This window comes from Formica exsecta, unplaced genomic scaffold (assembly GCF_003651465.1).
Source record: "Formica exsecta isolate Colony F162 unplaced genomic scaffold, ASM365146v1 scaffold223, whole genome shotgun sequence".
Taxonomy (NCBI): Eukaryota; Metazoa; Arthropoda; class Insecta; order Hymenoptera; family Formicidae; genus Formica; species Formica exsecta.
In genome coordinates, this window is record NW_021849528.1 from 201,470 (window position 1) to 215,421 (window position 13,952).

General features: G+C 45.3%; 1 protein-coding gene across 2 annotated transcripts in view; it reads left to right on the plus strand.

Annotated features, from left to right (window-relative positions):
- Window positions 1–13,551, plus strand: part of LOC115235493 (paired box protein Pax-5-like) — a 102,169-nt gene extending 88,618 nt beyond the window's left edge. Inside the window, exons 5-11 of one of the 2 annotated variants that reach the window (XM_029807328.1) lie at window positions 3,398–3,654; window positions 8,489–8,574; window positions 8,948–9,248; window positions 10,510–10,608; window positions 11,260–11,490; window positions 12,179–12,274; window positions 13,319–13,551. In XM_029807328.1, the coding sequence (XP_029663188.1) occupies window positions 3,398–3,654; window positions 8,489–8,574; window positions 8,948–9,248; window positions 10,510–10,608; window positions 11,260–11,490; window positions 12,179–12,274; window positions 13,319–13,548 (1,300 nt within the window). In that variant the 3' untranslated portion in view covers window positions 13,549–13,551. Of the gene's footprint in view, window positions 1–3,397; window positions 3,655–8,488; window positions 8,575–8,947; window positions 9,249–10,509; window positions 10,609–11,259; window positions 11,491–12,178; window positions 12,286–13,318 lie in introns of both variants that reach the window. The other variant, XM_029807329.1, reaches the window with a different exon arrangement.
- Window positions 13,552–13,952: the final 401 nt, after the last annotated feature.

The window sequence follows — 13,952 nt, forward strand, 5'->3', positions numbered from 1 at the left end:
ATATAACATCGCGAGAACGATAATGTGCAACATAACACGATCGGCTTGCGTAAAAACAGACCGACTCGTCGATTAGTCTTCGGCGAGTTACCTTATCCCCCGCCTGGTGGCATAGAAAATTACTCGCCGGCTGCGCTGATATTTAGCAATGCATCGATAACGAGCGCGCTCACAGAGGCTTTACGTTAATTAGAGCGCCGAAGCGCGCGAATGAATTTTAAGGCGAAAGCGCTCGCTCACATTCGGTCGTCGAACAAGAAGCGCGCTTGTGTCGCAACGGTCGGTTCGTGCCATCTGTATCGCGATACAATCTGCACCTGTTGTGGTAAAAGGACCTACCCTCCTTTCCTCCGGACGCCGTTGCATTTATTAGATCGTCGATTACGTTCATTATGCCGCGCGAGCGAAATCGTTACGTACCGTTTCGCGGAAGCCACGCGCCTGATTTTCATCATTCACGAAATGCCTCTCGCGTTTCACTCGTGGAGAAAGAATAACGCATCGCTGGCTATACAGCGAATGAACATTTTTATCAGATTACGGAATGCCATAACGTCTTCTTCGAAGAAATATACATTTTTCTCATAAATATACTTTTTTTAAATTCCTATATCTTGTTTATACAATAATTCCGGGAGAGAAGAGATATAAAGCAGATTTTATTTTAAATCAAAGATAGAAAAATATACATGTTTTAAAGTGTAAACCATTTCAATATTTATCTAAAACATATTCTCTATTTACATTATTTTTATTTCCATACAAAAATTCCCTTGAAATATTTATTAATAGAATAAAATTAATTTATCAATTTAAACAACTAAGTTATTATAAAAGATTTATTTGTTTTAAGACTGATTTTCATCTATCCCTATTAAAATTGGCTTAACCCTCTCTCTCTCTCTCTCAAAAAAAAAAAAAATAAATGGAAACTCTGCTAAATATAGCTAATTGAATCAGTTGAAGTTAAAAGTATAAAAGTATTCAACAGTTTCAATTTAGCAGTACTACATCAAGAAATGTAATATTTCCGCGATAAATCTTTTAGCTTCGTTCACAAATCACAAAAAATTTTAACATTTTGTCTAAATTTAAACCACGTATTACATACGAGCTTAGAAATATTAAGAATTATAAAAATTAGATAATATCTAACTAAACACAATCAAAACATTAAACATACAGGCGATGTTTCATATTTTAAAAATTCGAATATACACATACTATATTTGCATATCATTTCTATTGAAATTTTAATAGCCATTCTGCGAACATATTAATTAGTCAATGATTAATACATGTAAAGCGACGACGAAAATAATCGCCAGTTAATTGCGTTATCGAAAAACGCGACAGGACGATTAATTATTACAGGTGTGGAACTTCCACATGTGGGGTGCGACGCGCGATAACTCGTCAGTTTAGGATCGTTGGTATCCCGGCCACCCTAGAGTCTAACCTTGATAAGGATCGCTGCTAATTGTTGCGAATTGGCGAAGGTGGCGAACGAACGAACGAGGGAGGTTGGGCAACAGGTGTCATCTGATTGATCGCCGTTGCTCGCACCCCCACGATTACCTAGCCCACAAACACATCCACGGCAGAAACGAAGGACTTAATGTCGATCCATTACGTACTGGCCCATCCCAACGAGGAATCGTTGACCTGACGCGCTCCAAAGTGCATTACAAAGTGAAAAAGGACGAGACCGTCGAAAAAGAACGAGACTCTGCGACCACGTGTATATCGCGTGGTATAGACATTGCATGTGTCATTCCTACGAATTGTTTCGCCCAAAGATGTACATTTTTAGAGAGAAACATAATAGACTTTTATAGTTTTTTTAAATAGAAAGAAAAACGAGAGTTTAATCAACTATTTCCGCAGTCGGAAAAATCCGATAAGCCCGCGAAAAATTGAAAAGTTAGTATATATCATATAATTTCTCTCAGCATTATTGTAATTTTTTTTTTTCAAATCCATATTACAGTTGCCACGTGAAAAATGCCGCTTCTACTTACGAGCCTCTTAGAAAATGGACTCGGTCGATTCGTCACCAGACCGCGCGCGTTACGACGAGGCGCCCTGCAAGAGCAAAAAGTCAGCCGTAACTCGCGGCGAAAGCGTTAAATCATCCAAGGCCGAAAGGACGTACCGGGCGACGTACTCGATTCGCGCAAGACGCTTCGCGGCGAGACGAGCGCGCGCGCGGAATTAATAGCGCGCCGCCGTGAATATTCGACGCGGTAATTGATACCGACGTCGAGAGAGCGGCTGACCATTGAAACCGCACGCGCAATATATCACGGATAATAAGCGGCCGGTGCACACACGCCCCCGTGCACGACCGGGGTGGAAAGAAGGGGAAGAGTGCCTCGAGTCGAGATGGCCGCGGCGCGCTTCGTTATAGCATCGACTCGGTGAGTCCTCTTCGAGGACTTACGACGGCGAATTACGACGCGACTCGGCAAGATTTCGCAAAGTCATTCGGTCGCTATCCGATGGCGAACAATGGCCTCGCGTCTCTTGGCGCGCGTGTGTGCGCACACTCGCGGTAGGTAGATAGGTAGGTAGGTCTAGCTAGACGTCAGAGGAGAATGATCGTGCGCGAAGTGACCCGCGTAATCGTAATTAATCATCGTGTAATCCGTGACTCGCGGATCGGTATCGCGCGGGGCGGCTACGCACCGGGTTATCGCTGGTGGAGTCGAACGGACGTTGGGCTCGCGCTCTAAGCGGCAATGTCAGGATTTATGATCGGCTCTGATGGAACTGGAATGAACAGTCGTTACTTTTGTCGGGACAGCTCGTTCATTGAACGCTTTAACAGACGCTCTCGAGGAGGAAGCGAAGAGATCATTTTTAGCAGGAATAATCTCCGCGAGATAAAATGTCTTGAAAAATAAGATGCAACAAACATCGATATCCGTTCGAAACTTTTACGCGTTAAACAACTCGAGCGATATTCGAATTAACAATCCGAACGGCTGATTGTTCAATATCTCGATCATCGCTTTATCATCGCGTAAAGAATCGTGCATGCTCGACGGGAAGATCTTGTCTCGTAACAATGACCTCATCGTCGATCTCGAAAGGCGAATCGCTCCGCGTCTAAGGGATTCGGAATTAACAATCGGTACTTTGTGTTACTTCATTGTTGCGCTATGAAGTCACCATGTATTAATAGATATAGCAGCGCGCGCGCGGCAGAAGATGCATCTTCTACGCCGAAAGCATTCTAAATGAGATCCAAATCGGCGAACGCCGTCGCGCGATTTATTACCAGCCGGCGTGATCTATTCGGATATTTAACCGAGAAAGAAGGAGAGAGAGAAAGACGCGTCTCTCAGTGACATGGCGATTTTGCTACACGATGTGCCTGACCTATTGTTCGCAGGATCGTGAGGAATAAGGCGGCGGAGAAGGCCAAGCACGCGCATCAGCAACAGCAGGCGCAGCAGCAGCAAGGTCAGCAGCAAGGTCAGCCAGGCTCGGGCGGTTCCGTGTCGGTGATAGCACACGCACCTGCGACAGCGGCAGGTCATCCCGCTGCCACCGCACCCAACGCCTACAGCATCAGTGGCATCCTGGGCATCCCGGCGCATCATCAGGATCCCAATGGCAACAGCATCAAGAGGAAACGCAGTGTTGACGGTGAGTCACTGCGAGTCTTCTCGCTCGTGTCGCTGACCCGGGCTTCCTCTACGTTCGTATCCTCTTCTCCGTCGATGCTCCGTCATCGTGCAATATTATTTAATACGTTTATTATCGGCAACGAGATCGCTTTAGATGGCGAATTGCAACTGAACTTGCAGAAATCTCAGACAGCACGGTATGAAAGTATTGCGTGAAGGAATGAAATGTTATTAATATCGCGAGTATATAAATCGAATAGCGACGAGCTCATCTCGTAACACGTTTCAATAGTTAAGATGGTACAGTTGTATGTAAAAAGAAAATAAAAATCGATATACATATATTTTTCAGCATAATTAAATATTGCATTTTATTAAAATCGATATAGAATTCGATTGCTTAATCAATTTGCGGATTAGAAATCTGTAAAGTAATATTTTGCGCGCAGTTTTGTAAATCAGTCGCACGTTGCTAAACCAGCTTGTACCGTGATTTCTAAAAATTCGAATGTTTCCCCTCCCCTGGCGACTTTCTTTGATGAATAACATAATTATTTTAAATATTGGTAATTAACAGAGTATTTTTTGATGATCTTATTAAACTACAATACTAAATCTAAAGCAGCAGTCTCTAGTACAAATATATATATATACATATTGTACATTTTCATTTTAAACTTTTAGAAAGAGATTAGAATCCAAAAACAGAATAATACAACAGTATATTTCAGACTGGTTCGGTGAGACGTCGCAATAACTTGTCGTATGAAAATTAGCGATAATTGCGCGACACGTAAGTTTTAAGTAAGAAATACGATAGCATTTATATCGTCGTCACGGTCCAGTAAATCGATGGGAGTTAAGTAAATTTACACGTCAGGGGCGAAGACAATGGAGAAGTTGAACAATTTCGGGAAGACTCGGATGTTAATATTACGGTGATGTCGCGAGAACCTCCAGCATCAATTTGTGCGCGTTTATTGTCTTGTTTTCGAGCATTCCAAATTTTCGCTGCCTTATTTAGTCGCGGAACAAAGGTTTGCGAATAATATTCCACTCAATTGTAATGTCTACTAAAATCAGAGGCACGCAAAGGCAGAACTCCAAAGGAGGGACTCGTTGACGGCTTAATGACAAACTCGGATCCCGTTACAAGTGACTCATTGTGACTCGTTTATACCAAGTACAACTTCTTACAATAACGTTGAGCGATAATAATTCAAGTAACGATTGAAATGAACAATGCAAATAGAGCATGACGAGCATTATATGCCCGACGAACATTTGTCTATCGGGATAAGTGTTTCGAGCCGGGATATTTTCTAGTCGTACGCGTCTCATTTGCGGACGATCGAGCCACTTGGAACACTCGTTTCGCCCCAAGCGAGCGAACCAAGATTAGCCGCATAACGCAGCAAGGTTATCAGTCAAACGTCGCCGAGCACGTGTTGCGATTTATTCTGCTGTCATTGCGTGAATAACGCGGCCCGAAATATTCTTGACACGTGTCGCGTACACGTGACCGACTACGGCGTTTTAGCTTGGCGAGAGAGAGAAAAAGAGAGAATTTTCGACGTCGATCTCGCGTTTCGATCCTGAGGTTTACGAGGTGCGAAATAATGGAGAAAAAAAAAGAAAAAAAGAGGAAAATCATCCTCTGATATTCGGAAGCACTAGAATTCTCCATCCTCTCTACCTGTGTCACCAAAGACTATTAGGCTAATACGATTTGCTGTGATTCCGCGGAACAGACGTAATTCTATTCCGCAAAACGTACACGCCGACAAAAACCGCGCGTAAGCTCGATCAAAATTCCGCGAGCGCACGTTTCGCGGCGAGATTCCAGTATATCGATTCGAGCGACTAGTAGAATGTGTGTGCGTGTGTGTGTGTGTGTATGTATGCCGATGGGTACACGGGTAATTCAATATAATCGGATTATGAGAGCGGCGATATACGCGGCCGCAAAAGCGGTCGCGTCCGCGGCGAAAGCACTCAATGTTTTGCGAGCGCGCGCTCTCGCGTCGAGAGAGGGTAGAGCTGTACGTATTAGATTATAAACTTCACAGACCACAGGCGGCTTCTATCTCGGGCCCCGGCGACACATTAGCCTCCCTGTCCCCCGGGGAGACCATCGGCGTGCACGTAACGTGTTGTACGCGTGTACCGCCTAACTGTCTGGAATTTCAACGAGCGTTCCTCCGCTGCCTTCGCTGCGTCAGAACGTAAAAATCGACCGCAAGTGCTCAAATTTAATGAAACACTCTTCGGCCGGAGAGAGGCACTCGAGAAAAACTGTGTTACAGAGCGCGTTCGATCCTGTTTTGACTCTTCGGCAATTCAGACGCTATTTTGTAGCGGCTGAGTCCAACTAAAAGATTCCTTTAATAAGAGTTACGACATCGAGATGATGATTTCTGATTACTCAATTCGCCATACGTAACAGGCAAACTTTCGCGCGAATTTGATGTGTAATGTTTAAAGAGAAAACAAAAGTGCATATACGAATTAATTTTATGTTGACAGGAAGTATCGCATGTTTAGAATTTTGCAATTTTTTACGTAAACATTTATGTCTATAATACTTGAATCAATAAACAACTCGTGTTTCGTATCCCTACGAGAGCATCATACATTTATGCTAGTATTTTACTAGATTAATAATTTATTGATGAGTTTGAATGCACAATTTTAATAATATAAAATTATTTGAACAATATATATATATATATATATATATATATTGTAAATATTACATACTTATTTTTCATAAATAAATAATTAAAAATAAAATCATCATTATTAACTTTTTCCGTGCGCTTTTTTTAACCCTTATTAAAGGAACTCTAAATCGGACACGATTCGAGATTAACAATAAGTGTGTTTGTAGTATAATTGCTAGAATCGATTACTTTTAACCATACAAACGCTAAAGATATATACGTTGAAGAAATTTTGTGCGGATGTTTCCGCAATTTGAGACTCGTCGGTCGAGAAAAATCGGTCCCGGCGCGGCGGCCGATTATTTATGCCTTGGACGAACGAGCCAAGACATACCCGTGCCCAAAGTTCCCGGAGCTTATTACGAATTTACGAACGGCCTCTCGAGGGAAGCGTTGCAATCTATCGGGGCTGTTTGTTGTCGCGTTACATCTGCGCGCTTCTGGCCCCATGCAGAATCCCAGAGCCCGGCGTGTTCCACCCTATACATCCCCTGGACGTTAGGGGATACGCCGCGGGGCCAGATTCGCCCTAGAGTCCATTATTACCCGTGTATTGTATTGCTTAACATTGACTCAATTGCTTTCGAATAACGCGAATGAGAGAGAAAGAGAGAGAGAAAGCTTGCGCAAGCGCTCGTACTTTGCCCTTTCGAGCATCAATCGAATTATTCGATTTACTGCTCTTTTTAAGGGGGACGCGCTGACCTTCCTTCCGCATGACATAATTCATTCGCTGTCAAATCTGTCGAGGACCAACTATGATTTCGACTTTCCGAAGCTTGCAAATTTCGATTCGTATAAAAATACGCTTCCTTGAGCGATTCCGGTAATTTCGACATCGTGTACAAAACCGAGAAAAAAAGTAGAACACATACAATTTTCAAATATAAGATTTGTTTGTGATTTTCATTGTTCTTCGTTATTGATATTCTATATAAAATCTGAGCAAAAAAAAAATGATTTTTTAAAATAATTGTTTCACAATTTTGCGCGTGACAATGATAAAAGGAAAAACGATGAACCTTTGCGTGATAAAACTGATGGCCGATTAACAATTTTATCAACTCATCAACCGAAATGCTCGCGTATGAAACGGAATAGCGACGTTCCCAGGAAGCGCCCTAAACTTTAGTAAAATCGTGCCGCAACGCGGTACGCGTTTGTACGCCGCGGCGCGACGCGGCCGCGATTAACTCGGCCGATCGAATCGTAAAATTCGAGCAGAACTGGGAGGAGAGAGATTCAGGGAGACCGCCGCCGTGTTTGAAACGAGGGTTTTATAGCGGTCCAGGAACAAACCCTGCCGCTCGAATGGTCGTCGACCGTCGCTCTCTCGGCCGGCCGGACAATCACAACTTGACAGGGAGGTTTAACGAGCCCTATGCTAGGCGCCCCTTCCCCTTCCCTCCTTCCCACCCCCGTTCGTCCCACCCTCGGATGGTCATTTAATTATTCGAGATACCCCAGAACGTTGGACCATCTACCCCCACTGCCAGCGACGTTACGTTCGTACTGTCATTCTCTCTCCTCGCCCTTCCTCCTCTCCTTCCTCTACTCGTCCATCCCTGTAACTCTCACCGGTCGGTTCCGTTCTCGACCTCCATCCCCGGCAAGGGTTCGCGATGCCCATCCGCCCCCCTCGGCACCGGAATAACGACACACTCGTCCCACGTGCTTGTCCCTATATTAAACCGCCGGGACGGCCGAGAGATAATAAAGACATATAATAGAATCGAAATTGTTTCTCTATCTATCAATGCCATACGCCGTCTACGCGCGAGCCGCTCCGCGCCGCGTCCACTCGACAGATTCAATTTAGTTTCGGCCAGCCACGTTTAATTTGTGTCTTGATTCGTGGATTAATACGAGAGGCCGACCGCGTATCGGATCGGTCGGCGCGCGTGTGTGTGAACTGCTATACGTGCGATCGCACTGTTCGATTCATTTTTCCTCGTTCGTTTCGAAATTATCAAATTCGAGATACTGACGGAAATGGCATTCGTCGGATATTTTGCTCGAATATCGGAATCGCGACTGCCTCTGTCATTGAGAAGAAAATAGAAAAATAATTAAAATTAAAAAAGAGTGTAAATTGTTCTTCTAAAAACGCAATTCTTGGAATGATTACAGACGATAATCGCGACCTGAACGACCATACGGAGAACGACTTGAAGAGGCAAAGAAGCAACTACAATGGCGATCAACTGTATTCAAACGTGAGTAAAGCCGATACAATTTTTTTTAAGCAACGACACGCTTCAATAAGTAATTTCTTATTTCCAAATGCATTCGATCGCGCGCAGCAAACTACGTATACTACTTAATTACCTATACAGATAATTGGAATTAATCTCGGGCGTAGGTCCAACCCAAGTGTGTATAGTATACCTCGATTAAAACGCCCTAATCAATCAAAAGCTAGCGGAAGTTCCATAGAATCTCCGCATAACTCTCAACCGGTTGCGGTAATCGCGGGACCGAGTCAAGCTCGAATCGAGCTACAACATCCAAGTCAATCTTGGCGCTTGTTCTCGGATGTCCCTCCAACTCGCGAACTTCGACTTTAGGTTCCGCTGGTCTATGTTGCAGCTGTGGTCGAGTAAATGGAGCATCAAGGACGAGCACAAGCTCCTGAGCGAACTCGGCGGCAGTGGCGGCAGCGGGAACGGCGGTAATACAAACGGTAGTGGAAACGGCAACAGCGGAGGTGGTGGCGGAAACGGCGGCGGTGGAGGTGGCGGAGGTAACGGCGGTTACTACGAACACAGCGGATTCCCCGGGAACGCTATTGCCACCTCCGCCGAGCTGTACGACTCCCTGGGCACCATCAGCACGATGACGCAAGCGCAAACGCCCCATCTCTACACTCCGCCCATAGGGGGCACCATAGGTGAGCGTTCCCTCTCTTTTCACCCTCCGGCACTCTCCGACTACCCCCAACCCTGTCAGCGTGGCCTCTTTCTCTCTTTCTATCTATCTGTCTGTCTATCTCTCTTTCTTTACCGTTCCTCCCCTCGTACAGAAATCCTAGGCAGTGTGTGCGCCACAACCTCTTGTACGTAATGTCATATACCGAGTCCACCACTTTCCTTCGTTCCTTTCCCCTCCTCTTCATTTCCAAAGACTCATCTCTCTTTCTTTTTCTTTCTTCCCCTTCCTCATCTCGTCTCCTCCCTGTATGCTTATTATTGCGGCTTACGTCTTGCTTTGCATACCCATATCGGCTAAATACATGGCTTTAATAATGCATGAGCTGTGCCAAGCAGCGGCAGAAGAGGTGGCGGGAGGCCCCACACGGTGGTTCGGTGTTTTCAGCTTTAGGGAATAGCGCTCTTACTTCTCTCACCAGACGTCTCTTTCTCTATCTCTCTCTCCCTCTTTCTCTTTTTATTTTACGCTTATATTTCTCTTCTTATCAAAATAATATCGCCGGGGTTTCATCTTGGTGGATCTTTCTTTCACCTTTCTCGCCTATCCTCCTATCACATACATATATATTCACTCTTTCTATCTCTCTTTTCATTCTTCCACTCTTTATCTCGCTCTCTACTTCTCTTGCGCCGTTTAAAGGCGATCGATCAACGGCGGAACGTATACGGACGGTACGAGCTATTGAAAAGTAACCGGTACACAACACACACGAATGGAACTTTCTCCGATGGAGCACGTGTTGCGAGCAACTCGGTCACGCCGCGTCGCGTCGCGCCACGCCGCGAATTCTCCCGATCGTTGCCTTTCGGAATGGACGAAGCGAGGCGTGTAACGGCGGCTTCATCTCATGAAATTCAATCGAGGATCTTCGCCCCGGATCGAAAGATTTTTGAAGGATGACATAAACGGTCCAAGTCGCGATCGCGCAACTTGCTGCCCCGCCGTTAATATGTAGCAGTATCGCGGAGTAAAGTGATCCTACGCGAAAGTATTTTGACTCTTTTCGATACAGCATTGAACAGCATTTATATGCATGGATGTAAAGGGAAACAATTTGCGTTCTATAGATCTTTTCGTGTCATCTTTTATAATAATACTCGCAAGAAATCTCTGAGAAAACGTATGCGCGTTCTTCGCGACCGACCTTTTAACGTTCCGCCTTGATCGTCCGCCGACGATACGACAACCGCAATAACGGAAAAATGGGGATCCCTTAATAGCAGGTGGTACTTTGACGCCGCTCGCGCCACTGACGATGCAAGAACTAAAATTGAGCCAAACATTGGACGGGGCTAACATGTCTCCTTACCACACCACCGGTGAGTTCGCCACCTCTTTAGTTCTCTTACGGTCTCGCGCCGAGTTATGTATACCTGTTTCGCTGAGCATAAAATTTTTATTGAGCCTCTCTCGGATATGCGCGTATCCAACTAATATATGTCTCAAGTGTGTATTATCAACGTCGATTATTAACGGCGAGATTAAGCGCGGTATCTCCCGCCGTCTTCGTAAAGATCCTCCTATTATCCACTTGCGTATTTTATGTCCGACGAATCAAAAACACACATATGAGATTGCAGTCGTCTTACATCTCAAAGAGATAATAGCATTCGATTATATATTTTCTTAGCTTATTACATTTTATTTTTATATTTGAGCCGAATGAAAACAATGCATTCTTAATTCTTGCATACATAACGGAATTGCTATTTCTTCAAAAATAAAATTTATATTGATTCAAACGTCATATCTACGTTGATACTGTTAGAAAGAAGTAAAAGGAATTGAAAATAGATTTAAATACAGAAAACATTGATTGAAATATATAGTATTTGGAAGCAATCAAAATCCCAGATCCCAGACTCTTTTCCCGATCCTACCGAAACAATTTAATTAAGCTTTAGACGTAAGGCGCTGATCGTTAGCTAGTGCTTGACTCGAATGTCGTGTTGTGTTGTGCATGGCCATAGCAGAGAGCAGTACCGTCGCAGTATCGTATGTCGGGGTGGGGGCCGGTGGGGGCGAGCAAAGTCCCCCGATTTCGTTGCAGAACGAGACAAACGCCACCCCCGCGGCCCCCAACACCCCCGGAGGAGATCCCGGACTGACGGTCTTGCAGCCGCCAGTTTCTCAGCCCCAAGTAGCCTCTGCGATACCGCCGTACTCGACGATGCTTCCAAGTTTCGGACACTACGCCACCGGTGAGTACAATCAGACACAACCGCTTGCTTAACCGTCTGTCAAGGACAAGCGCGCTCGTATACCCGCCGGGGGTTGAACCGGGCTCGGCGGTACGTTCGGAGGGTAAGTCAGAGCTCTTTCTCAGAGGAGCGCTGATTTACCAGTTCGAGGCGGTGCAGCAATGGCAATTTTGCCCGGAAGGACGACGGATTCACTCCGTCAGAGAGACAATCGCGTACCAATGAAAGATACTATGACGACATACATTTATCATTAGTAGATGTGCATACATAATCGAAATAATATATTCTCCTCTTATTTTTCCACTATACTTCTTGCGGAATAAAATATAATTGGTTTTTTGATTTATCTTCAACATTTCTTTTCTCCAAAGAGAGTTGTTATTACTACGTTGTTTAATGCTAATTGTAGCAAGATCGATTATCTCGAGGAATAGTAATAAGCACTGCTACAAGTGCCGTGTGTTTTTTAATTACTCTATAAAGTCAAGTTGCGCAGCGCGAGAGTCTAAATTACATACTCCTTATTACTGGCGTACTTTCGCGCGCGAGCGTAACCGCGAGTTTCGAAATTTAATTGAGACATTAACATAATGCGTTTTTCGACACTGTCGAAAAACTGTTGGAAACATCTGTCAACGCTGTCTGTCAACTCGCGCTAATCAGCTTATCATCGACTTTTGTTCAGGTGGTGGCGATTACGCGTACAGCGCTGCGTATTCCCAGTACTCGAGTGCACCGTACAGCGGCTATGGTTATGGAGCAGCGACAAGCGGGTTGCTCAGTAAGTAAACAGTGAGTATTAGTACCGATTAGATTAGGGATGAATCGAATATACGAAAACACGGCGGCTGCAATTTCCTTTTCTTCCGAACCAGCACCGTCGATTATCGAGGAGAAGAAAATTCGCGCGGCCATTCGCGGAACCGGCAGTCCCGTTGTAAATGCGTGAAAATTGTATCTTTCGTAAAGTTCGTATCGCAGGAATTACGCACGCATTATTCGGAGATACATAAACTTTGCTGTCGACAAAAACTGTACTTGGCAGATCCGCGAAATGGACGTAATCCTGCGCAATCTAAGTAGGACTTTGTTCCTCATTAACACGCGAATTAATCAATTCGATTCAGATAACATCGAGCTACTTGGTTCATGCGTTCTAATAAGATTCTGATTCAATCCTTTGTAACACACGAGATTGCGCGATGCTACGCAAAGATCGCGATACCCTCTCCCTCCGCGAGCGTACATAGATGTATAGAGGAGAACGCGCGTGCAGAGAATAGAGAGAAGCGAATAGAATAATAAACCACTCTTTTCTCTCTCTTATATATATCGAACACGCGATACACAATTAATCCGCAACACGTAACGCAGATCCGTTCGCGATATCGCAGCGCTCTCGCTCCCCTTCCCCTGTCGGCGCGCACGCTCAACTTATTCCTCCTCCTCGTTCCCGATATTCCACGCGAGCGTTACGTGAGGTGCTATAATTAAACGCGAAAATTAGATAGGTGTGCACCGCGGAAAGCAATTTATTCCATTTTAATTCCGCGCGGGAAAACGTCGTTGCGAAGAAACCGCCTGAATATGCAACGCCGTAAATTAATTGGGCATGAGACGAGAGAAATTTAGATGCGCGCAACGTAAACAAGGGCAATGTTTCGAGTACGTTAATTGCAAATCCGTGGAATTAAAGGAAACGGCAAGGATTTTGTCGCGTTATCGCCGCGCAATACGTTGAGCAGGAATATAGACTGTTGACACAGACAGAGAGACCCGCAGATTCTAAACGCGACGAACGTGAAATCGCCCAATCTCGTTCCAGATTCCACGTACTACTACTGCAACGGAGACACGTCCACCCACACGTCGCAGCAGGGGGGTGGCAGCGGTTGCACCGGCGGTGGTCCGGAGAGCAGCGCCGACGTGGCCAGCCGTTCGCCCCTGGCGGCGACCAGAGCCAGCAGCGGAGCTAGCGCGGCCTCGCCGACCGGAAGCGCGTGCACCAAGCCGGACCACACCTCCGTCACACCGACGGACCTCTATCTCGCCTGATGGTCAAATCGCGCGAATACCGGGGGGAACGGCCTCTGGCCGTGTGTCATCCCGGCGATCGGTGGGGAGGCAGCGGGCACTGCGACAACGGGCGCCATATCACGAAGAGACACCACGTCGAAATTAAGCAATGATCTCTGATTTAACCGCATCGGGAAAACGCGCGGTGGAAGATTCGCATGTGGAATCTATTAACCGGTGGATCGACGGCGGCAGAGGAAGATCGAAGAACAAAAAAGCGCGATTTGAAGAGAAAGATTGGGACGTCGATGGAAATCTGGTAAAGTGACGTTTCCGGATTAAAGACGTTGAAGAGATTCTAGAATCTAGAAATTCTCTGAATCTCGTCGCGTTAAACGTGGATCGGAGGAAGAACTTGAGAATTCTGATTTGATTGATGAGCG